Genomic DNA, 23,029 nt, shown 5'->3' on the forward strand with positions numbered 1-23,029 from the left:
CTGCTGGAGTCGATAAGTCAAGTTCTGGGACGCCAAGAAGCAGAAAGATACGAACGATACAAAACAAGCCCTACTTATACTTTGCGAATTTGTTGATTTTTTATTACAAGTACAAGAAAAAGAGCGATATACTATTCCCCTAAACGGATTCAAGGATTGCTGGTTCCTTGTAATCCCCCTTTGCACCAGGAATCTTTGATCCAACATCTTCTCCCGATTCACCGCCATGTAATTCCATCAATTTACCCAGATCAAATTTGGGAGCCTTGAGGATTTTGACTTTGCGAATATATACGTTTTGCAGAGGGTAGATGCCTCGGCATGCCTTTTCTATTTCCTTGCCAATGGATTCTGGGATGCTATTAAAGGGAGATCGGGAGGTTAGTATCATCACATATCAGCAAAAAAATGCAGAGGTAATGAGGAAATTTGTTTTCACAAGACTCACAATTTCTGTACCAACTCCTTCAAATCACAAGACTGCGCTTCCTTTGTCATGATTTCAAACATCTTTTTGCGAATCATCTTGATTTGCGATGATTGGGCATAAGTTGTCTTTTTAAGCTGGTTTGGCCTTCTCTTTGTGAAGGCAATGGCAAAGATACGTAATAGGTATCCATCAGTTGTCTTTACATCGACGTGTCCTTCAATCAGAGTCTAGTATATATTAGAGGTTGGTGTGAGGATATGAGTACGAGACAAAAAAATGTGGACTGCTTTAGATGTTGTGTCAAGATAAAACGTACCTGCCACTTCTTGACCAAAGACCTCAACTTGTCTGAAGTGAAGTCCATACCATGGAAGTTTGTCAAACAACTCCTTCCTTGTACTTCCTGTACTACGAAACGCATTTTTCTGAACGCATCGGCTTGGTTCTTGTTCAAGTCGGCCAAGGACATTTCTACCACACGATCCTTCAAATAGTCATTGGCGTTTTCTGTGTAACGAAAGATTAGTTTGGAATATATAAAACGATGAAAATACATGTGTTTGACGTACTGGTTCCTTGGGTTCTGTTGACCAAAGTCTTTCCAATGTCTCGAGTAGGGAAGTATGATGGGGCTTTAAGATCGTACCAGTCCTTTCTTGAGAAGGGGTCGACACTAATTGTAATGATATTATTGATGAGCTTTTGTGTTGGGTAGTCGTTTTTGGGGTTTGTGTATATTGAGGTGAAAGTGGAGCATCCCATCCATCCATCATTTCCCTCAATCGATTGACGGGAATAAGACGTGGAATCATTCAATATGGTATCCTAGTCTTATAATATTCATTCTCTTGTAGTCCAATACAACACATATGGGGTTGCACGTCGGGATGTTTTCGAATTGGTTGTGGGGCCAAATGTTGGATGTCCAACACGAGCGAGTAGGAGGAAGGCCGACTGGGCTGCACGATAACAAGAATATCAGAATACGAAAGCTTACATCTTTTTCTTGATACCCTTCTTTCCCTTGGACAATCGCCTAGTTGGCAAGTTTAGAGAAAAAAGTTAGCAAAATTGTGTAGAATAAGCTTGGAATGTAGTAGCTGAAACGAGGATGTAGCAATATAGCATGAGAAATGCGAGTGAATATGTGTCGCTTACTTGTTCTTTCCAACGGCCATGACTTGTTTCTTGTCGAATTGAGTTTTTGCGTTGGGTGAAAGCGCACTTTAATGCGCAACGCCTTCTTGTATGAGGGACCCTCACAAGTCATAACATAATCACACGACACAATCAAACAGAGACAGGTCGTGATATTTTTGGTTGAAATTGATAAGAAATTATGGCACTGAAGGTAGCTGTAATCGTGCTTCTAGCAAATCTAGTCGCAACATCGTACGGCTGGGGTCTTGAAGGTCATCGAGTAACTGCTACGATTGCTCAACACTTTCTGTCCCAAGCTGCGAAGGATGCTGTATACTCTATCCTGGATCCTCGATATAGGGGCCAAGTATGTTATCCTCTATGCCATTCAGGACGCGTCAAACATTATCATCAAACATGTTGCGACACATAACTTCATATCGTCTGACATTTCATGCTTATCGAAATTATTTATTATCTTAGCTGGGTCCTATCGCATCATGGGCCGACGAAATCAAACGAAATCCCGCATATGCATGGTCACGACCATACCACTATGTCGACTCGCACGACAACCCCCCAACAACATGTCTCTTCAAAGCTAGTGACTGTGAAGACGGTGTATGCGTCACTTCGGCTATTGCAAACTATACAAAGATACTGCAGGACTGTCGTGTTACTATGGCGTCAAAGAATGAAGCTTTGAAGTTTCTAAGTATGTGTAATTATCTTGTCATCCGATCACACTCGATCTAACATAATACGCACTTCTATTAGCTCATTATATCGGAGACATTGCCCAACCCCTCCACGTATCAGGTCGCGCCCGCGGCGGTAATGAAGCACACTGCACATTCGACGGCCACTCAACCCAATTCCACGCTGTATGGGACTATATGCTCCTCGAAAAACACGTAAAAACAGATTTCGCATCATCCGAAGATAAATTCACATCCTATCTCATCGAGTCGCTTGAATCCGGCCCCTTATCGCACAATCGTACCGAATGGGAATCATGTATTCCGGATGCTGCCTCGCCGGATGGCATGACATGTATCTTGGAATGGGCTACAGATACAAACCATATCTCGTGTCCCGTATGGGGCGCTTATTCCACGTCAGGCGATATTGGGCGGGGAGCACCATATGATTTGATGGCACAAATCTTGGAACTGCAGCTGGCTAAAGGTGGTGTTAGGTTGGCGGCGTTTTTGAATGAGGCTTTGGGAAAGACGTGTTTTAGTTTGTGGGATTATGTGCCTGGTGGGCGTGTTGGAGTGTGGGGTGTATGAGTTGAAAAGGGTTTATTATTGGGTATGAAAAACAGTCATGAGTGGTATCATCGGGGACTTTGAAGTAGCTGCAGTCAGTCACATAGAAATAGGCACTTAAAAGTAGCATATGTATATTGTATAGTCGGGCTTCATAAGAGATATACCCAGCATTCAATACCATCAAACCCTCTAGTTCAGATGAATCTAGTTTAATTAAATCCATACCACAATTCGAAACAGAAGAGCCATACCTACGAATTTCGTTATTCGAACTATCTTCGAAGAACACTGGATCAACGGTGTGATGCTTTGTGTGACACTTCCTTATAGCTCCACAAAACTCACGACCATTCACAACATCCTATTCCTCTTATAAAGCTATACAAAATGGCCGACGTAACCGTCACACCAGCATACTCGTCCTACAAGACCATAAAAGTCGGCATCGACTCGAACGGAGTCGCAATCATTATGTTTGATCGCCCCAAAGAACTGAACGCCGTAGGCTCAATCGATTTGAACGAAGTACGAAATGCAATCGAACGCTTACAAACTGATGATTCTTGTAAAGTCATTATATGTGAGTTTGCCGTGTGGTTGTGCATAGGTGGTTGTTTTGCGTCATTTGTTTGAGAGGATTACTGATCACATTTTTCTTTGGTAGTGACGGGAAGTGGGCGTGCTTTTAGTGCAGGTAAAATTCCAGTTTATAAAGGATTTTATACCAGCTTTTTAATGGGCTTCAATAGGTGCTACATTGACGGATCCAAACTCGAGGTAAAGACGTCCACGAAAAAAAGCTTATTCAGCAAGTTGAAACCGACAAATCTCACATAGATATGGAGTCCGAATCAATCCTCCAGTTTCAGAATTGGAGCACCGTGATCCTGGTGGACCATTGGCTTTTGCTCTTGAAAACTCCAAGGTGAGAACTTAAAACCTTGACGTTTTACTGTTGACGACGTTCGTATTAACATGTTGGATATAGAAAGTGACTATTGCTGCTGTACAAGGAGTCGCTGTCGGGATCGGCGCCACCATGATCTGCGCCATGGACATCCGAGTCTCATACAAGGAAAACCGAATCGGATTCGTGTTTAATCGTCGTGGAATCGTGCCTGAATCCATGTCGACGTACTTTGTGCCAAAGCTTATTGGTGAGGATATTTGACGTACTTTGTAAGTTCTTGCAATCTAACAACAAAAAAACCTCCAACTACTACATGCACAGGCATGTCACGAGCCCTCGCACTCTTCCTCACCGGCGCAATCCTCCCATGCAGCCACCCAACACTGCAACCACTCTTCCACGAACTGGTCGACAAGCCCGACCAAGTGCTCCCCAAAACAGTCGCCTTAGCGACAGATATTGCCAAGAACTGCAGTGTCCCTGCTAATGCAGCTATTAAAGCGCTTGTGAGGAACGGGGCTGATAGTTCGGAGGAGCAACATGTTTTGGATTCTAGGGTGAGTTGTGGTTGTAGGCCTTTGGTAGACTATCATTGAGGTTTTTTTGGTGTAGGCACTACATGCTCTTGTGGTTGGTAATCCCATTGATGTGAATGAAGGGACAGTGTCGTTTTTGGAGAAGAGGGATGCTGTGTTTAAGGGTACTGTTAAGGATATCCCGTCCTTCATTCCATGGTACGAGGCGTTAAGATGTTGATGCAACTTCAATAATTCATGACGAACTTATGCTTTTTTAGGTGGAAGTCAAAGATCTGAAAGCAGTGTGTGAACGCAAGACTGCCAAATTTTAAAGCTGTGTACCGAAACCCCCACATGAATACAAATGTCAATTATCAAGTATGAGGTCTATGTGTGTATCATGCCTATGTTTACAGGATGCACTAAGTAGAGCCTTTAACAAGGAGTGCCATCTGCGTTTTCATAATCCGGGCTTTGGACTGGCATTGGCAGCACTACACTTTCCTGCATCAATGAGTCAATACCATGTGTTAATCGAAGTGAATATTTGGCATCCTGTGGCAAGTTCCGTAATCAGAGTCTACTCACATCGCCTCTGAACAGTCGAAGGCAACGGGACACTGGCCAACGAGACTCTGTGGAACTTGCCACAGTCAAACCAAAGACCACCCTTCGCAGCTAGAAATGTCCAGGCTTTTCACATTGAAAGTTCCCGTATAAAAAGTTGATCTAGCTGGTGATTTGAATAGTGTTGAGCTCTCGTCATCCTTTGCTGAGCCTTAATCTTGCTACCTAATATATGTCATATGAGTGAGATGATAATCTCGACAGTTCAAATCCAACCCACAAAACGCGCTTGAAACTTACCGAAAGCCACCATTTTCACCGTTCTACGTCAATGAGTCAAGACTGTTTCTAATCCAAGTGGTGAATTAGCAGACTATGGCCAGGTCCCTCAGAGTCTCGACTTTCTGCCCGAAAATCAGAGCAACAAGGCTACCAAACACTGGACCACAGTACAGCAAAAGACTGTACCTGACAGCTAGAATTGGTAAAACATTTCACTTTGAGAATGCCCGGATCAAACCGTGATCTCGCTGGTAATTCGAATACTGCTGGACTCTCTTGACATCGTAGGATGTGACTTATCCACAGTTGTGTTTTGTCTTGCTAAGTTTGTTTGAGGAGCAGTGGTGTTTGTGGTCGCTCTGTCTAATAAAATGTGACAATGAATGTTAGTTTCTCGCTAGATCTAAGCCTCGTTTAAGCGAATGATCATAATTGGATCATATTCATATACGTGCGCTGCGCCGTCAACGCCCTACTTGCAGAGAGTGTGTGGTTTCTGGGGTTGGCGTCTCCAACAAATGTGAAGACGCAGTGTCGTCTTTCTCTAGATTTAGACCTTGCTAAAGCTGATCTGCACAGCACAACAATCGATTGTAAGTTAAGGTATCCATAAAATGATGCTTTAATAGTCCTGTCGCACTTATTCGTGCTGTTCACCAACCTGAAGTTTCTATTAATATGAGAGAAAGTGTCGATTGAACGCAAACAGGCAAAATCGAAGGGCTGAATTTCACTTGGAATGCGTCGAAACGTACTGTTGGGTCTCTGTCTAAAGATGGAAGGTGCTTTCTTTGCTTCTCATGCCTTTGTTGACGAGTTCGTTCATATTGAGGACTCGTATCAAGGCATTCGAAGAATAGAAGACCATTTTTGAAGACAATTTTTTGAGACTAGTTGGTATTCCAATATGTCTCAAAATGCTAGCTCGTCTGTGTCAATTGATTTGCGTCGTGTTCAACGAGGAAGCGAGGGACGTCAACCCTCAGAGTCTGTTTACATCAACTTTGGACTGTCATTCCGTGTCTAGTACCGCTCAGATGTGATGCTAACTGACTGAGGTTCCGAAATGATGTTATTTATTACGAATTCAATTTTCTATTGTGAGATCTCTGTTTTATCATGATTATGTTTTACAACTTACTATATACTATTATTTTATCTTACAGTCCGATCTATCTTCCTTCACTGTAACAGTCTAATAACATCCTTATTCCCCTTCTCTATCGCAATATCCTTTGCAGTGAGATGCATCCCATTCTCAACATCAAACTTAGCTCCACGTCCAATCAGCACCCTCACTACCTGCAAATGACTTTCACGTACAGCCACATGCAATGCAGTATCCCCATCGCAGTTGACTCCATCAACACAGCATCCTAAATCAACCAGCACTTTAACCATAGCCGTATCACCTAATTTAGAAGCTATATGGAGACAATCGTCCTTTGTAGTTGGCAGGGCAGCATGCATATCACTGCCGCGTAGGATAAGCAGTCTAGCGATATCGACACAACGGTATATCACAGCCTTGTGTAGCGCCGTATCTCCCTTTCCTGAGCGTGCATCGACGGACGCACCAGCATCTAGCAACACTTTGACGGCGTTGATGGATACAGCACTACAAGCGAAATGGAGTGCGGTTTGCCGGTTTGAGGATTCTACATTCATGTCTTCGAGTCTGGCGCCTGCGTCTAGCAAGACTTTCATAACACTTATATTGCCTCCGTATGCAGCTAATCCGAGGTTCGTCCAACTATGTACATCCTGATCGTTTTCGAGCACCATGACATTCCGAGAATTTACATCAGCACCTCTTGCAAGTAGAAGTTTACACAACTCGACATTGTTGTGATAACACGCTTGGCCTAGTGCCGAGTACCCCGGTGAATCGTATTCGGCGGGTAACGGTTCCTTTAACGGCGGATGAATTGTCCCAATATGTGGATTTGCACCTGCATCCAACAGCATTTTAGCCATATCATAATGCCCATACATACACGCATGTCCTAATGGAGTCGTCACACCCTCCCACGATGCATTCACATCTGCGCCATGCGCAATCAAGTACTTCGCCATCTCCTGGCAATCGAATGCAGCTGCATGCGATAGCGGTGTTGCTGAGAAAAACGTTGTGGGTGTCGGATATGGTCCTAAGCTGGACAAGTACTCTACTACATCAACCCTACAATCTCTCTCAGATGCCACATGCAGCGGCGTGCTCCATCGAGATTGATGATGGATGCCGGCTAGTGTTGATCGTGATGTGGCGAATGGGTTTGCGTGGTGCTTTACGAGGTATTTCACAATGTCGAGGTGGTCGACGGCGTAGTGCAATGGCGTACACCCATTTTTATCCTGTGAGTTTACAAGAGCGGCCTTTTCGACAAGGTAGACTACTATGTTCATCTGATTGTATTCACAGGCGATGTGGAGGAGAGACTGGCAATGTTTGCGATGACGATGGTTCAGTAAGGTGTTGTCATCGACCTCTCTGAGTCTATCTACTTCGCCATTCATGACAGCCTTATCCAGCTCGTCCTATGATTGATGAGTATGAGTTGAGTCGATGGTATCAGGTTCTCTAGGCAAGCAAAAGAATGCCGTAAAATGGCTAAACACCACGTACAAGAGAGGATATTTACCATTTCAGCCAAGTCTCCATCCGCATATCTCTGCCTCCTCTTAGCAACCAGCAGCCTCATAATCGTACTAGACTTTGCAAAAACATCTATCGGTTGCCCTGTCGTCGACTTTGCATTAAGATCAGCTCCATGAGATGCCAAAACCTCGAAAACATCTCCAGTCTTGAGTCCAGCAGCAATCAGTAGTGGTGTAAAACCAAACTGTGACGGATCTCTGACTTCAACAGAAGCACCGCCGTATCTAATTAAATTCTCTACTGCAGTTGCAGAGTTGCGTGTGGTGGCTTCACATAGTAGTGGAGATGTAAAGTATCTTGAATTATCAGCTTTTTCAAGTAGCGAATGTCCACCACCATATACCAAGAGATGTTTGACGGCATTACCACAGCCTTTAGATACAGCAACAAGTAGAGGAGCGCTAGCCCACATGGATACAAGACGTGATATGCCTACTATTAAATGTCTATCCGGAGCCTGGACTGCATTCAGATGCTCTATAGCATATTGACACACGTATCGCAGATACGGCGCAACACTTTCATCAATTATCCCATTCAGCCGATCTACTTGTGTAGGCAGTTTCGATTGATCTAATGCCAGATTCTTACATAGTAAGTCCAAGCACCGTTCAGCCAACATATTCTCAATGCGTTCCGTATCAATACAATACGGCGCTGCATCACCAACACACCGATTAGATGACGTGATGAAATCCGCTAGTGATTTATGAATCATCTCGACTTTGGTGTCTCCGACATTGATGAGTGGTTCGATACGTGCTAGAGTCGTTTTGGTCCGGCTTAGTGATACGCCGAGTAGAGCAGTCAGGCCTTCGACTGAGAGGGGTTGTCGTAAGGTTACTATGGCACCGACGACTGTGTGGTATAGTTTCATGCTGTCGTCTGAAGCTCCTGCGTGTGATATGATTAAAGCTCGGGCGTATATAGAGCTCATCATTCGTTCTTCAGATTCTCCGAGTACGTGGATTGAGAATTGGTTTACCAGTTCTCCTGGGTCGGTACTACGTACGAGCTCTTCACAAGCTAAAAGCAAAAAACTTCCATTGGAAATCGTACTATTTCATCAACTTTGAAACTTCATAACTTACCTAAGTATAGCCATACAAACAATCCTTGAGACAGCTGAGCCAACTTCTCAGCAAGCGATTCTACCATATCAGGACTAGTCAACCAGCGATTCAGCTTCGACACCCGATCCAGAGCATACAGTTTAATATCCTCCAAATTGTCGTCACTGCCAAGATCAAGCTGTCGAGGCGGTTGAGAGAACTGATGCCGTATATCTCTCATGGGTCGACTGGTCATAAACAGCTTTACTTGTGGTGGTAAACGAGACCAGTTACTAGCTAAAGTATGCAACACCTCTCTACGTAGTCGAGACCCTTCTAATCCACACTCTTCCAGTGCATCAATTACTATAACACACGGCGGACCTGTATATAAAGTCATTGGCCGTACTATTAATGATTCGAAATGGAAGGATACGGAAGTGGGAGCACTCAAAAAATTGGGATCTTCTTTAAACAGTCTCGTCAACTCGTCCTTTGCGCCAGGGAAATATAATGCAAGTTGGAAGGCAATGGTATTTAACATGGTAAATGGGTCGTTTCGTCCTGCTTCATCAAATTTACAAAAAAAGTTTGCAGCAATGTCCTTCTTGCAATCTACGACTAATGAGGCTGCTATTACTGATTTACCAGCTCCGGCTACTCCAGATAACCAGTAAACTTGAGAGTTAGGTTCCTTTATCCAGGCAATGATTTCTCGTATCAGCCAAGACCTAGTAGTACTCAATCTCTTTTGAGAGATAGAATGCACTACTTGTCTCAAATCTAACGGCTTCAGCCAAAACTTTAAATCAGCTTCTGGTGATCGTCTCGTTATTTGCCGACTTGGTGGCCCTTGCGTTGATTGTGTGAGCCTTCGTGGAGATCGTGAACTAGACGGCCACGGATCAACAGATGCGTCACTCATAGCATTCAAAATACTGTCCTTTAAACACTGCATAATCGTCTCTCTAGCCTCTCGCGTGGGCTGATTTGCTAAATCCAAGTGTGGGAAGTCCTTTGTCAATTCCATACAGTCGTTAAAAGGCCCATTATCGAGTTGTACTACTATTATCTTCTTTTCTTTGGCTAGTGCGAATCTCAGCTGTTGCATGGATATGTTTGATGTCTGGTATTTGGCGGTGAGACATAACAGGACTACTTTACTGGATAAGATAGATTGAGCGACTGACTGGAAGATGTCGGCTGTTAGCTGTCTCGTGTCCATCCAAACGTCGAAGCCTTTTGATCTTAGGTAGTCTGCAATGACTGAGGCTTGTTCCATATGCGCCCAACTAGGATGAGTCAATTAGTCAGACTTCAATCAGTCTGCAGTGAATGTCGAGACGATCACATACTTGTAACTCAGCATGACATCGAAAACTCTTCCCTCTGCCGGTTGCAGCGTCTTTTCACCAAGACAGTCCAAAGGAGGTGTGTTTTCGTGCGAGACAAGCGTCAAGATGGTCGTGGCAACCATCCCAAACAGGCCCGTAGTAACATTATGGCCTCGGCCCCAACCTTTAAGTAATAATACAGCCAGTAAGCTCTTGAACAATGTGCAAGCCATGAGCACCAGCTAAACATACCATCAGGGTAAATAGCTTCAATGAGTATGAAATCACCTTCAACAATCTCCAACTCGTCAGGCTGAATTCACAAAAAATTTCGTCAGTCCTTCTGAAACCGTGGCAAAATAAAGCAACAACCCACCTGTTGCGGAAAGTAAGACGCATGCGCCAAATATTCTACCAGAGACCTTCCGGGAAATGTAAGAGAGTTGTACGTCGGCGGCGAAAGGGCAGATCGTTGAGCTTCATATTCGACCATGGCTCTCTGACTACTCGATCGACTTCCAATCGATATGGTGCTCTCTATAGATACTCTCAACCCTCGTGGAGAGCCAGAGCCAGGAACATCGAGTAGCGATTGCACTGGTTGAAAGGGCGTTTCAGGAGAGATCTCTTCAATTGCATCTGGATCTAACGTTACAGCGATTTGTGGCACAGCTTCCGGGGCTGACGTGGGTGCTGTTGTTTGCTGTTGGTGAGTGCTAACAGTTGAATGCCCGCTACGACTAGTTCTGCTCCCAATGAATACATTTGTAACAAACTAAGATAGATCATTGATATAAAGTTTCAGTATCTAGTGTTTCCAAACGTGAAATGATGACGCCTCCATACCGGAAGATCGTGCAAATAATCGAATGGATCCGGCTGGGAGATAGGTTCCTGATGCTTGCTCCTCCAGCGACAGAAGAATTTCCGTGCATTGAATTTTATGGGTCTGCATGCCAATGGCATGGTGATGAGCGTCTGCAAACTTTATCAGACTCTAATTGACAACAAGTAGCCCCCCGACACTGCACTGATTTGCCACCAAAGACCACCAAGATGAACCCACCTAGCAACCAAGTGCTCCCTTCTCGATGCCGGCAACTTGCCACGTCTAGCTTACGGATTTTCGAATATATCATCTTGAGTTTGCAAGTTTTTGCGTCACTGGCCACACCCGACCGCAAATCTTCCAAACTCCCAGTCGCCAACTAAAGCCTACATTCGTTGCATTTCACTAGCAATCGCTCTAGTATCGGACTAAGCAGTACTGCCATTTAAGCTATTTCCAAACATGTCAAAGGATCCATGGGCTTCAATTCCCACTCAAGAGCTTCCTGTAATCGATTATAAAAACTACGCAACTCCACAATTTGACCGGGAGGTCAACCAAGCAGCTACAAAGCTGGGATTCTTCGTGCTCTTGAACGCTCCAGTCAACTCTCGAAGGGTCCAAGCAATGTTTGATCTTGTAAGTGGTCGCTGCAAAAACCGACATTCATTGATTTTTCCACGTTTTGGTGATTCCGAGCCTTGCCAGGTTTATGCTGGTGTTGAAACACGCTCAATTCATTTTTATACATACTCGGTTATGATTAATGCCTTTTCCATGTATTGATTTGATGTTTGATCCGCTGTGAGAGACTCAGCGACACAATGTCAACAACTCTGGTCACCTTCACGAAATCTAGGCCAAGGACACATTCAACTTGCCTTATGCTGAAAAGAACAAGTACAACATGAAGGCCACGTATTTTGGATACAAGGGAATGGGTGAAAGAGTCGCTGATGACAAGGGACGACCAGACGGGAACGAGATGTATAATATTAGCAAGGATCTCCTCAAGGACGAGCATAAAGCCAAGATTCAACAGCCTCATCCACTGGCTCAAGCCTATGAGGACACGAAACTCTTTACCGAGGAGTGTCATTCGCTAGTTTGCAAGATCTTGAAGGTCTGTGCTGACCTTTTGGAGATTCCGCCTAGCTACCTGTTGCAACGTACGTGCTACATGCGTTGCTTTCCGGGATGATTACGTGTACTCATTGATATCGATGTAGGCCACAGATACAATGCTAAAAGTGGTGATCAAATTCGACTGCTGAAATACCCTCCTCCAAGACCAGACTATCATGGTACGTGTCGTGCCATTCCTTGTAAAAGTGTTAACTAACGAAGCAATGATTTAGATGGTCCTTTGATGGGCGCACACACGGACTTTGGTTCCATTACTCTTCTCTTTAATCAGGAAGTCGGAGGCCTTCAAATCCAATCTCCAGATGATGGTATTTGGAGATACGTTAAACCTGTACCGGGGGCTATCATCGTCAATCTTGGAGATGCTATACAGTTTTGGGTGTGTACCATCTCACTGCTATATATATGTATATACATACACGGTGTTTTACCCATCACCCGTCATTGTAGACTCAAGGCTATTGGCGATCCAACATCCACCGCGTGACAATTCCACCACCACATCAACGAAACCTGACCCGATACTCGGTAGTCTACTTCGCTAGACCTGAAGATGATACCATTTTGGAGCCTGTACCATCAAAGCTCATTAAATCCAAGTATACTGGGGAACGTGTCACGGCTGCTGAATGGATTCAAAACAGAGTGAATCAAGGTCTTCGTAAAGGATACGCGTAAACCAGAAGGTCGATAGTGTCCCAGTCCCATATAGTTTGTATGTCTTATTCCCACCTAAATACAACGTAGTAGTACTTTACAGAAATTATTCTATATATAAGGTCTTTATCAGTGTCATTAATTTGTAAACACGTCCGGTGGTTGCTCGTCGTGGATACGACTGATGAGTCCTAATAACTTCAGCAATCCCAAAATATATACGAAGGGCAGCTAATATCGGTAGCCGATTACTCTTTGAAAGCATCCCAATTCCGATTTCAGCAGAAGCACGATACGTATCACCCAATTCCAACAGTCTTAGAGACATAGTCTTTAACATGTCCAAATCGTTATACGGATGCTGCATTAGTGATTTGACGTTATCTTTCCCTAGCCATGTTTCGGGGACGTAGCACCTATGTATCTCTTCAGCGTCTACACCAACGTCCCGAGCACAATTTACAAGCTGGAGTGCGATACCCATGTCTCGAGCACGACGAAGAGCTTGTTTGGCTTCTAGTGTTGTTGAATCCCAATTCGAATCCTCGTTCTTATACATTATATACGCACAGGCCTCTCCAACCGATGCTGCAACTCGTGCTGCATACGTGATCAAATCCTCTTGAGACACAATCCGTGTATGAGACACATCCATATCATATCCGTCTAGCAACTCCAACATGCAACGTTTAGGGACCCGATCTGTGATTTTAGCAAAGCATCGTAGTGCAGATATCTTATCGCATCCCAGTATTCGTGTATGGTGGATGTAGTCAATCTTCCCTTTATATGCATCATCAAGAAATTCCGATACCGCTACAAGCAATCGTTTCTTTTCCGGTGTGCTTATATCGGGATTGTCGGCTATATCGTCTGTGAATCGACATACTGCGTATAGAGCTATAACGTCCTCTCGTACACCTTGTGGGAAGAGAGCTGATGCTACGGCGAACGATTTCGAGCCCAATAGAATTGCATTATATGATTTACTTAGATCTGATAAGTACTCTTGATCTAGCGTACTTTCTGCTGCTAAAGTGGTAGAGACCAGCTCTTGCCAATATGACGAGTATGTCAAATGCGAATGAATCCGTCTCTGCATCCTCATTATAGCCAATGTCCGCTCAATAGCGACAAATCCAAATACGATCATGACATTGCTTAGTGTGAAGAAGAGTACTTCTTCCAATGGTACAGTTTTGGTAATCATCAGTCCTACTATGGCTTCCGATCTAATATGCCACGCTCCATGTTGTAGTGCTACATGGTCTACATATACAAGATATCCCGTAGAGATTCCTACTACTGTTGCGATGGTATGGAGCTGACTGTATATAAAAGGACCTGCAGCGTACCATTGTACGAAGAGTGGAGGAGCCGTCCACCACAGCAAACACCCCAAATAAAATGTCGGCGTTCCAGGTATTGCATTTTTCCAGCCTATAGCAAATTGCAGTGCAAACAGTATACATGGTAGTGCTCGTTGTATCTACGAAAAAATCGATAGTTTCCAGAGTCAGCTCACCTACTTCAACTAGCGGATATTTCCAAAAAGTGAGGCAACAATCTCTAAAATATTACAACTTACCTGCGACGTATTCCTCAATCCCAGTATAAACAAATTCCACCTCCCAATGAGAATCCACAATGCACCAGTTCCCAATGTTTGGATGATGAAGAATGCGTATTCTTCATATGGTACGTAGCCAACCGTGCCAATTACAGATCCTGGCACGTAATCCCACGCGCCGTTAGCTATTATATAGTTGTCCCAGGGTGTGGTATACACGAATGCGATGCAGCATAGCAATACAAGTGATGCAACGTTTGTAGGTGTGAGGAAGGGATAAGCTCCGAATAGGAGGATGCCTAGTGGTGGAAGCGTGTAGTATAGATGGACGTCCAGATACGTTAGAGCCATAGCTTTCAGACGATGGTGGTGTTGGTCATTTTTATGCAAACATTTGCCGAACGACGCAGGGAGGCTTTGCAAAGTCGGGTTAAAGCTCGATGGGCAAGGACAATGAGGATCGTATCTTTTCTAGTGGTTACTACAGCCTTATAATACCACTCGACTGCTCGCTCGATAAGAAATCAACGGAAGACTCGAAATTTCTCGTTCTGACCAGTCTTTGATTAATTGCCATACTAAATGCTTCAGAACAATGGTTTTCTTTTGTAGCTACCCATGGCAAAATGCAGCCAATGATGTATTTTAGCCAGTTCTTAAACCCCACGATCAAATTCCGAGTGGTTTCGACACGATCTAATATTTAACACAATGATAAAAAACTACTTAGAAATACGTGCCAGTCTCCAAATCCTCAAGAAGCCCTTTATGCGTAGGCTTCCAACCAAGGATCTCCTGTGTCTTTTTATTCGAAACTGGTGAATCCATCCCGAAAAAGTGACCCAAGAAGCCCATGTCTTTCATTGCCTCTTCAGGAGTAAGCGATACCACAGGAACGTTCAGCTTACGTCCAAACACTGTGGCAATCTCCTTTGTTGCTACTCCTTCTTCACCAACGCCGTGCAAGATGGTTCCAGCTGGAGCCTTTTCGACGGCAAGTCGGTACAGGACTGCGGCGTCCAATACGTGAATGGCCGACCAACGGCTGGAACCTATAGTTTGAGTGCGTTAGCTAGTTGCGGTTAAGACGCTAAACAAACTCGTTCTGGCCATACCATCGCCAATGTAGCCGGCTTGCTTTTTGCCCTTGGCAACGTTTATAAGAGCGGGAACGAAACCTTGATCGTGGTCACCGTGTACCTGCATTCAGATATGAAAAGTATGAGATCCGGTTGGTTGTAACGACTTGAAGGTGAAACACTTACAGTGGGTGAGAGTCGAATCACACTTGACCTAACACCTTTAGAAGCAAACCCCAAAAGCAATACTTCAGACACGCCACGTCCTTCAGTCCATGCTACGTCCTCAGTTAAAAGTTGCCCAGGTTTGAGACTAATTGTGCCAGAGGTTCCAACGAAGGGCTTGTTCGTGCCTATGTGTAGAGAGAGTTGAAAGCAACGTTTAACGCGATATGAATATCAAGATTTCCCTACCTGCTAGTACCTGACCAATAGCCTCGATAGCTTTCTGATCAGCAGCCATCGCGGTAGCATATTTTGAAAAGTCGTGAATGAAATCGTGAATGAAGGCGAGATGGATTACACCGTCTGACGCAGCAGCTCCAGCTTTAAGACCTGGTGATTTCAAATTGGAAAAAGTTGACATATTGCCACAAATAATTTGCTGAATGTTGGCAGTCAATGTTTGCTTACTTTCAATATCATCAAGAGATCCACGTTGAACAGTAGCACCAGCCTGTTCTAGCTTCTTGGCGCTTTCATCAGAGCGAGCAAGACCAATAACTTGATGGCCAGCGCGGATGAGTTCCGGGACCACACGCGATCCAATAAATCCAGAAGCACCAGTTACAAAAACCTTCATTTCTGTTCGTACAAGATTTAGTTTGAATTCGATAGATGTTTGGTTGCAAAAGTTATGGGGAGCCGTGGGAATAGAAGGTTCTGAGCTTTTGGTATTGTTTTTGGGTCGTTGTGAATGCGACACGTAGCTGACCCAGTGTCAATTTGTAATAAAAATCAGGGCCTGGTAACACGAAGGAGGCATAGCATTGCCAAGGTCGTAACATCAGGCCCTGAACATCTAAAGGTAGTAGAGTACGTTCTCGCTAAGATCAGGCCTTCAAAATCTAAAGGTAGTAGAGTACGTTCTCACTGCAATCGTTGGACAAAATATGGTTCAGCGTGTTTCGGTGAATTTGGACGCACTTGAGAAACGATGGCCAACTTCACTCATTTACAAGACAAGATCATTGTCAAACCCCAATTTAGTCGTTACTACACTGATTTAAGTATTCAATTACCCTTTTGAGGAATGTATGGAGAAATCCATTCTCCAAACACATCTGCGCTTTTGGATTGAAAGTAAACTCGTCCAGGACCTAACCACAAACAATCAGGATGTTGAGCCCTTCTGATTGCTTGAAAGTCACTCCAAACATCATTAACACAGAGTTATACATACCAGTGAATCTACACATCCTAAAGATAGAGCGAGATGGCAGGTCAGCAGAAGCGAGGAAGAGAGCGAAAAACAACCCAATGTCTTGTTTCAGAACGTTCACCACTCTTGACAGGTACTCACCAAAAGTCTCCGGTGGCAAGTTTCGAGAAAAATCCACCTTCAGCCTTGATGGTCTCCACACCATACTACAAAATCAGCGTAATGTTTGCGTCAGCCTGATTTGGAATAGCGACGACAGCACCAGAAACTCGTCTACCTGGCAGTTCCAAGCAACAACAAAGTGGTGGTGAATGAAGTAGTTTTCACCAGGTTGAAGCTACAAGAAAAGGCAAGGTCAACATCGTGTGTGCATAGCATCAAAAAACCTTACATAATGGCTCTCGATGCCTTACATCCTGAAATAAGATCGCTCCAAATGTTTCGAGGAACAGAGTGCCAGTTCCTGTATAATGATGAACCCACAATCCAGCTCCAGACATGAATGTTTTGCCAATTGATTGGGCTTTCGAGTCACGTTGAATACCTTTTGCGGCAAAAAAAACAGTGGTTTGGTCAGAGTGGATGGGCAGAGTCCCATGTCATCTTAGCACTCCATGGAATACAGATGGTATCAAAATCGAGAATGCACATAGTGCTCACCATCAGTCATACAAAGGAATGCATTACGATTCGTAATCCACTGGCTGTTGTTCATATAGAGCACAATAATGTCTCCAAGTCCATGGTTGGATAACGTAGCTTGTCCAGGACCACGTAAGTGCAAGTACGCAGTCTGATCTCCCGTAAAGATATTCTTGAATGTGAAATGGAATGTGCCCTACGCAGTAGTAGCGATGCATATGAGTGCTGCTTCAGTCATGAGTCATAGTCCGATGCAATGTGTGTACATCAGCATGTTTCACGTACTCGGATTACCACCCCTTGCGTATAACTGATCATGGTGCCCGGTTTAGCATGGACCTCGCCTTGCAAGTTCAAGATCAAAATTGTGTTTGTATCGCTGAGCAGCGTGGTGAACGTGTGTCAGACATTTGTCTTGTCCAAACATCGGAAATGCTTCCAACAAATGACGAATAAAGTTCGAAATCATTTACCGGTGTCTGATTTCGAAATTTCCTCCATAGAATTGTCCAAATTCGTCCCGGATGAGTTGAGCACCTGCTGGCGCTGCCATTTGTTTTTGATCTGCTGGGTTCATGTTGCCTAGCAAGTGAGAGGAAATCAGACGATATTGATTATGGCGATAAATGAGACGAAATCAACTTCTTTAAATCGCGCTTACTTCTTATGAGTTGGCAGTGTTGCTTGTGTTCCAGAATCAAAATTGTGATGCACAGCACAGCCTTCCGCTTTGAAGATTCAGACTTAAAACTTCAGACGCGACATACACGTGTTAAGGACGTATAACTGGTATCAAAATATATTCCATTAATTTCTACAACTGCTCTTTACGTCGAAACTCATCAAAACAGAGTCTCAAAGCATCCTTGTCCACCTCACTTCCAAAAATACTATCAATTGAACTCCTAGCCAGCTTTTCAACCTGATCACGATCAAGTCCAAGTACTTTCGACGCGATGTAGTACTCATTCGACAATGTGCATTTGAAAATACCCTTGTCGTCTGTTGATATACAACAGGCGTGATTTGCCTCAAAGCAAGTTTGAATGTGATGGTCGGTGTAAGCTGTGACGGTCTTGCATATGACGTTCGAAGACATGCAGACTTCAATGGGTATGTTCTATAAAACGAGAATTTGAGAAGCTACAAAAAGGGATGAGCAAGACTCAGATATACTCAGATAGCTAACCTTTTCAAACACTTCCTTCTTAACCCGCTCAGACATGAACGTCGCATGTCCAAGTCTATCAGCATCTTGTAACATCAAGATGCTCTCATCTTCAGTTCCCTCGATTTCACAAAAGTGAATGGTGACTGTTATATCAATATGTTAGCATTTTGTAATCGTACTTATAACCACCACCAAAAGCACACCTTTAAGACCATAAGATTTAGCATTCTTGATTGCCTGCGAATACGTCTGATAATGATCTGCAAATGGATCACCAGCCAAATCAATTCCAACAACACCTTCAGACATGTACTTGGCAGCCAGCTGTATCGTGTCTAGCGCATCATCTAGCCCAGCCTTTCTATCAATAGTCAATATTACGCGGACGATAATGTCCAGGTTCTTCCCCTTGCATGCTTCAATTCCTGCAAACATGGCTTGTATATATTCGTCTTTTGACATTCCTAAATCATAGATCATGTAAGCAAAAGCCTTGAAGTAAATCTCTGCGTTCGAATCTAACCTGTCGTGCGTCTCGGGGTCGAACGAAGCTCCAAATAAACAACCCCGTCATCCGCAAACTCCAAAATGACTTGCTCCGTAGCAAACGTTACTGCAGATGGAGTATCCGTCAGTGCATATATCAGCTTGAATAAAGGAAAGAAGTCAGCAATCTGAAAGGACGTTGTGTCCATTTCATATTGTTGTTTGACATCGGCATAGAGTTTTTGATCTTGTTTCCCTACGATAGCAGCATTCGGTGAGATACAAGCATTCTTCATGTTCAATTGATGAATTTTACTTTCAGCGAGCACCAGTGCTGTCCCAATGCCCAAGGATCCATTTAAATGGGCGTGAAGCTCTATCTAGATGATTGACGCGTTTAATGAGTAACCACTTTCGACGTTGTACTGCATCATTCCAATTAGAGCAAGAGCCAAACATTGGGCAATAAGTTGCTCTCTATATCTCTTACCTTTGGCAGCTCCTTGAAGAATGTTGGAGTATCGTCTGTCCTTGTTAAATCAATCATTTTCAAACAGTACCAGGTTTAGTAGAGGTCAAGACAGATAAGGCAAGACAGATCACGAGCATCAATCTCCCAGTTGCAGCCAACCCTGTTTTCTCGCCACAACTCAGACGAAACTAAGCTTAGCTTGTTTTGGCCCAACAACGAACTTGGACGCAACTCATAAGAAGTCGCTCATATTACGGGTTCGCCAAGCAAAGATCTCATCAAACTGCTACAATTTTACTATTACCAGAGTTTTATTGATTTTATGTTGCTTTTGACTACAATTTCATTGGTAGACGCATTCTTTGCTCAATCAATTCAACAAAGAGATACTATTTCGTTTCGACTACAGCTTCATTGGTAGGTTCATTCGCTGTTCAATCAATTCAACGAAGATACTGGATCCGATAAGCATGGCTTGTTCATTGAAATCAAACAATGGAGAATGGTGTGGATGCGATCCGAGATCGGCGGTGGGTGCAGCTCCTAACACATTCAAGTTAAAAAAGTCAGTAAAATGTTTCCGATCATGGTCTTGAATTACATACCAACAAAGAAGAAGTTTCCTGGCTTTTCCAACAACAAGAACGAAAAGTCCTCACTACCCATTTGAGGTGTTTTTACAAGACGGATATGCTCCTTGCCGACAATTTTGGCGGCAGCATCTTGCACCAGTTTGTACGGGCCCTCTCCAACGTTTATAGTAGCTGGATATTGCACGGTATAGTCGACCTAGTCACTGAGTTGTAAGTCAATTGTGCTGAAGTGGAAGCACAACAGAATGACAAGACTTCGCACCTGGCATTTGCAACCATGAGCATGAGCGACACCTTCCGCAACTTCCGTAATTCTCTTCTTCATAATGCTTTGTACTTTAGCATCAACTGTTCGTACTGTAGCCAATAAAGTAGCTTTTGATGCGACAGCATTTCGTACAGATCCTGCACTGACATGACCTAGTTCAGCAAGAGTGGTCAGTGTCCCATCCTACTAAAATTGGTTGGGGTCATACAATACACTACCTATTGTCAAAACTCCTAATTGATCTGGAGCAACATTTCGACTGACAATGGTGTGGAGGCTTTGGACTATGGCAGCTTGGACGAGAACAGCGTCTTTTGTGAGATGAGGGTATGCACCATGTCCTCCTACACCCTGTACGGTCAAATCTACTGCGTCAGAGCCTGTTGTCGAAAGAATGTGTGAGTGTTGGTTCTGAACAATATCGAATGTAAGGCAATCACGGGGTCATTTTTGCCTTACCAGCCATGACTGGACCGATTCCAATCAAAACGTCTCCCAATGCAAAGTTGGAACCCAGATGTAAGCCATACACTTCATCGACTTCGATTCCACCAAGACCAAAGAGACCGTCATCAATCATGGCTTTTGCGCCAGCTCCTCCCTCTAAATTACAATATTGTGGGTTGGTTGAGAGTGTGACGCAATAAAACAGTGATCAGTAGGGAAGAAAGTACGTCTTAATACGTTCTGTGCTGGGTCAAGTTTTGAGACAACTCTTTTGAGTACCTTCTGCAGGCTGAAACATGAATTTGATGCTTCCGTTCAAGGATCTGTCACCAAACTTTTCTGTCAAGATCTATCGATAGAGGGTAAAGTTGAGGCAAGTTCGAGACACGGACGAGCCGAGACCCACCTCGGCCGCAGCTAAGAGCATTGCAACGTGTCCGTCGTGACCACAGGCGTCTATTTCGTAATGATGAGATCGACTCCAAGTGATTGTGCGTTGTCCAAGACATCAAAGTGACTTACGCATGCGACCTACAAGCCGTTATCGAATGAGTCAGACACGAGTTAAACAAGGATATGCGAATCTTTAGGCGAGGAATCCAGCTCTCAGACAGAAAACACACCTGGCTTTCGAGAAACAAACGAGTACTTGCTTGGGTCTTCGTCAATTCCAAGACAATCCATGTCAGCCCGTAATAAGATGCCTAAAGAAGGTAACTGGGCGAGTAAGACGACCGTTTCAGGCACTTGGCATCATATTCAAGTTTGAGTTACGCACAGGGATGATCACGTTTGCCTCTCATCAGGGCAACAACGCCAGTTTGGCCGACTCCCTTGAATATCTCCAGACCCTTCATGGCTTGAAGTTTCTGAACAATAAGCTTGGCAGTCTCGACTTCCTCATAGCCCAATTCAGGATTGGCTAGAAAGGACATGATAGGTTAGTGGATGTTTGGTATTGGTCGAAGTACCCGGCAAATATGGAGGGAAAAGCAAAGACGATGTACGAAGTACAGCCAGATGTTAAATCTGAGCGTGCAGACTGACATCAAACCAACACAAAGTCAAAAACCGTGTTACCATGCAATTCTCGTCTTGTGGCGACCATTTCATTGTAACGAGCAGTTACTTCACGTGGAATGCGACTGGCTATAGTGGATGGGAGCATCATTTGTGCCATCTTTAGTCTTGTTGTTTTGGTTTGAACGTGTGGTGCGTGACTTTGAAGGAATGGTAGCATGGTTGCACTGAAATTCGAGCGGCCAGTTACCGGTGTGTCGTCCCAAGATCTTACGCGAAAATGCTTAGAATACGCGCTATATTGCGCTCAGATCGTCTTTGGTGACCAGAGGAAGGAAACTGTGTACTGTAGACGTGCCTTCTCCAAAAACAAATGTTTGCTGCTCATCAAGTCGCTAACGAGCTATGGAGCCTGGATCTCGGGATAAAATGGTTTATTCTTATATTCTAAACGCATTTGACTCGTGTCCTTCGCCATTGGTCGTCTTTGCTTGATTCCTAGTTCGAGTCTCATTTCTTACAGCTGGCCATGAGTGGCAGAGGCGAGGACATCACTGCGCCGAGGCCGCTCTCATATAAGGATGATCCAAATGTGAGGCTTAGATATGCTAGCAATGTTGAGGAAGCTGTCCGTGTCATGAAAGCTGTCCGGTATGATTTTGAATTCACGACATCTTGCCCATTGTGCTGTTCTGATATAGTCAATGTTCTGATGTAATCGCATTCAATAGGGCAGCACTCAAGGATGAGCCGTCGTATCGCATTGGCAAAAGGGACTACAAAGTTGTGGGGTTTGATCTCGAACATAAACCAAAGTTTCAGAAGGGTGCTGGTAGTAATCCAACTGCTTTGGTACAAATCTCTACTCGAAACATTATCGCACTCTTCCATGTGTCTCGTATGGGTAAGCATCGGATTTGAATTGGTGGATCTGGCTAGCTTTTGCACCAGCTGGCAGACGCAACACAAGTTGCTAACAACGTTCGCGGTTCTAGGTTGGCGATGGGACAAATCTCTGATTGAGCTTATTGAGGATCCAAGCATCATCAAACTCGGTTCTGGAATAACTGGCGATGCTAGGAAGCTGTTCAAGGAGGAGGGT

The 23,029-nt window shown here is 44.1% G+C and overlaps 8 protein-coding genes across 8 annotated transcripts; 2 read left to right on the plus strand and 6 right to left on the minus strand.

The window, feature by feature from the left end:
- Positions 1-139: 139 nt before the first annotated feature.
- SmJEL517_g01943 (uncharacterized protein) lies at positions 140-1,608 on the minus strand (the record flags this gene model as incomplete). Its single annotated transcript, XM_031167871.1, has 6 exons — positions 140-359; positions 449-657; positions 747-937; positions 1,000-1,103; positions 1,428-1,466; positions 1,589-1,608. The coding sequence occupies 6 exons, from the start codon at positions 1,606-1,608 to the stop codon at positions 140-142; spliced, it is 783 nt and encodes a 260-aa protein (XP_031026090.1).
- Positions 1,609-1,769: 161 nt separating this feature from the next.
- Positions 1,770-2,862, plus strand: SmJEL517_g01944 (uncharacterized protein; the record flags this gene model as incomplete). The annotated part of the gene is made up of 3 exons (XM_031167872.1): positions 1,770-1,937; positions 2,054-2,285; positions 2,348-2,862. The coding sequence occupies 3 exons, from the start codon at positions 1,770-1,772 to the stop codon at positions 2,860-2,862; spliced, it is 915 nt and encodes a 304-aa protein (XP_031026093.1).
- Positions 2,863-3,231: 369 nt separating this feature from the next.
- Positions 3,232-4,569, plus strand: SmJEL517_g01945 (uncharacterized protein; the record flags this gene model as incomplete). The annotated part of the gene is made up of 8 exons (XM_031167873.1): positions 3,232-3,424; positions 3,509-3,538; positions 3,594-3,621; positions 3,682-3,769; positions 3,833-4,001; positions 4,076-4,311; positions 4,367-4,488; positions 4,551-4,569. 8 exons carry the CDS (start codon positions 3,232-3,234, stop codon positions 4,567-4,569), a joined length of 885 nt encoding a protein of 294 aa, XP_031026092.1.
- Positions 4,570-6,303: 1,734 nt separating this feature from the next.
- SmJEL517_g01946 (uncharacterized protein) lies at positions 6,304-11,132 on the minus strand (the record flags this gene model as incomplete). Its single annotated transcript, XM_031167874.1, has 7 exons — positions 6,304-7,659; positions 7,764-8,806; positions 8,872-10,124; positions 10,188-10,350; positions 10,419-10,479; positions 10,543-10,941; positions 11,013-11,132. 7 exons carry the CDS (start codon positions 11,130-11,132, stop codon positions 6,304-6,306), a joined length of 4,395 nt encoding a protein of 1,464 aa, XP_031026095.1.
- Positions 11,133-15,094: 3,962 nt separating this feature from the next.
- Positions 15,095-16,249, minus strand: SmJEL517_g01947 (uncharacterized protein; the record flags this gene model as incomplete). Its single annotated transcript, XM_031167875.1, has 5 exons — positions 15,095-15,420; positions 15,484-15,568; positions 15,634-15,800; positions 15,862-16,002; positions 16,081-16,249. 5 exons carry the CDS (start codon positions 16,247-16,249, stop codon positions 15,095-15,097), a joined length of 888 nt encoding a protein of 295 aa, XP_031026094.1.
- Positions 16,250-16,680: 431 nt separating this feature from the next.
- On the minus strand, positions 16,681-18,047 carry SmJEL517_g01948 (uncharacterized protein; the record flags this gene model as incomplete). Its single annotated transcript, XM_031167876.1, has 8 exons — positions 16,681-16,766; positions 16,850-16,866; positions 16,970-17,034; positions 17,106-17,165; positions 17,242-17,372; positions 17,489-17,666; positions 17,756-17,849; positions 17,944-18,047. 8 exons carry the CDS (start codon positions 18,045-18,047, stop codon positions 16,681-16,683), a joined length of 735 nt encoding a protein of 244 aa, XP_031026097.1.
- A 237-nt stretch (positions 18,048-18,284) lies between these two features.
- On the minus strand, positions 18,285-19,674 carry SmJEL517_g01949 (uncharacterized protein; the record flags this gene model as incomplete). The annotated part of the gene is made up of 5 exons (XM_031167877.1): positions 18,285-18,590; positions 18,660-18,784; positions 18,845-19,105; positions 19,165-19,507; positions 19,618-19,674. The coding sequence occupies 5 exons, from the start codon at positions 19,672-19,674 to the stop codon at positions 18,285-18,287; spliced, it is 1,092 nt and encodes a 363-aa protein (XP_031026096.1).
- Positions 19,675-20,002: 328 nt separating this feature from the next.
- On the minus strand, positions 20,003-22,087 carry SmJEL517_g01950 (uncharacterized protein; the record flags this gene model as incomplete). Its single annotated transcript, XM_031167878.1, has 11 exons — positions 20,003-20,142; positions 20,205-20,388; positions 20,455-20,612; positions 20,679-20,840; positions 20,920-21,063; positions 21,187-21,256; positions 21,314-21,363; positions 21,430-21,438; positions 21,531-21,611; positions 21,686-21,829; positions 21,988-22,087. 11 exons carry the CDS (start codon positions 22,085-22,087, stop codon positions 20,003-20,005), a joined length of 1,242 nt encoding a protein of 413 aa, XP_031026174.1.
- Between the last annotated feature and the right edge of the window lie 942 nt (positions 22,088-23,029).

Source organism: Synchytrium microbalum (assembly GCF_006535985.1).
Source record: "Synchytrium microbalum strain JEL517 chromosome Unknown SmJEL517_scf0007, whole genome shotgun sequence".
NCBI lineage: Eukaryota > Fungi > Chytridiomycota > Chytridiomycetes > Synchytriales > Synchytriaceae > Synchytrium > Synchytrium microbalum.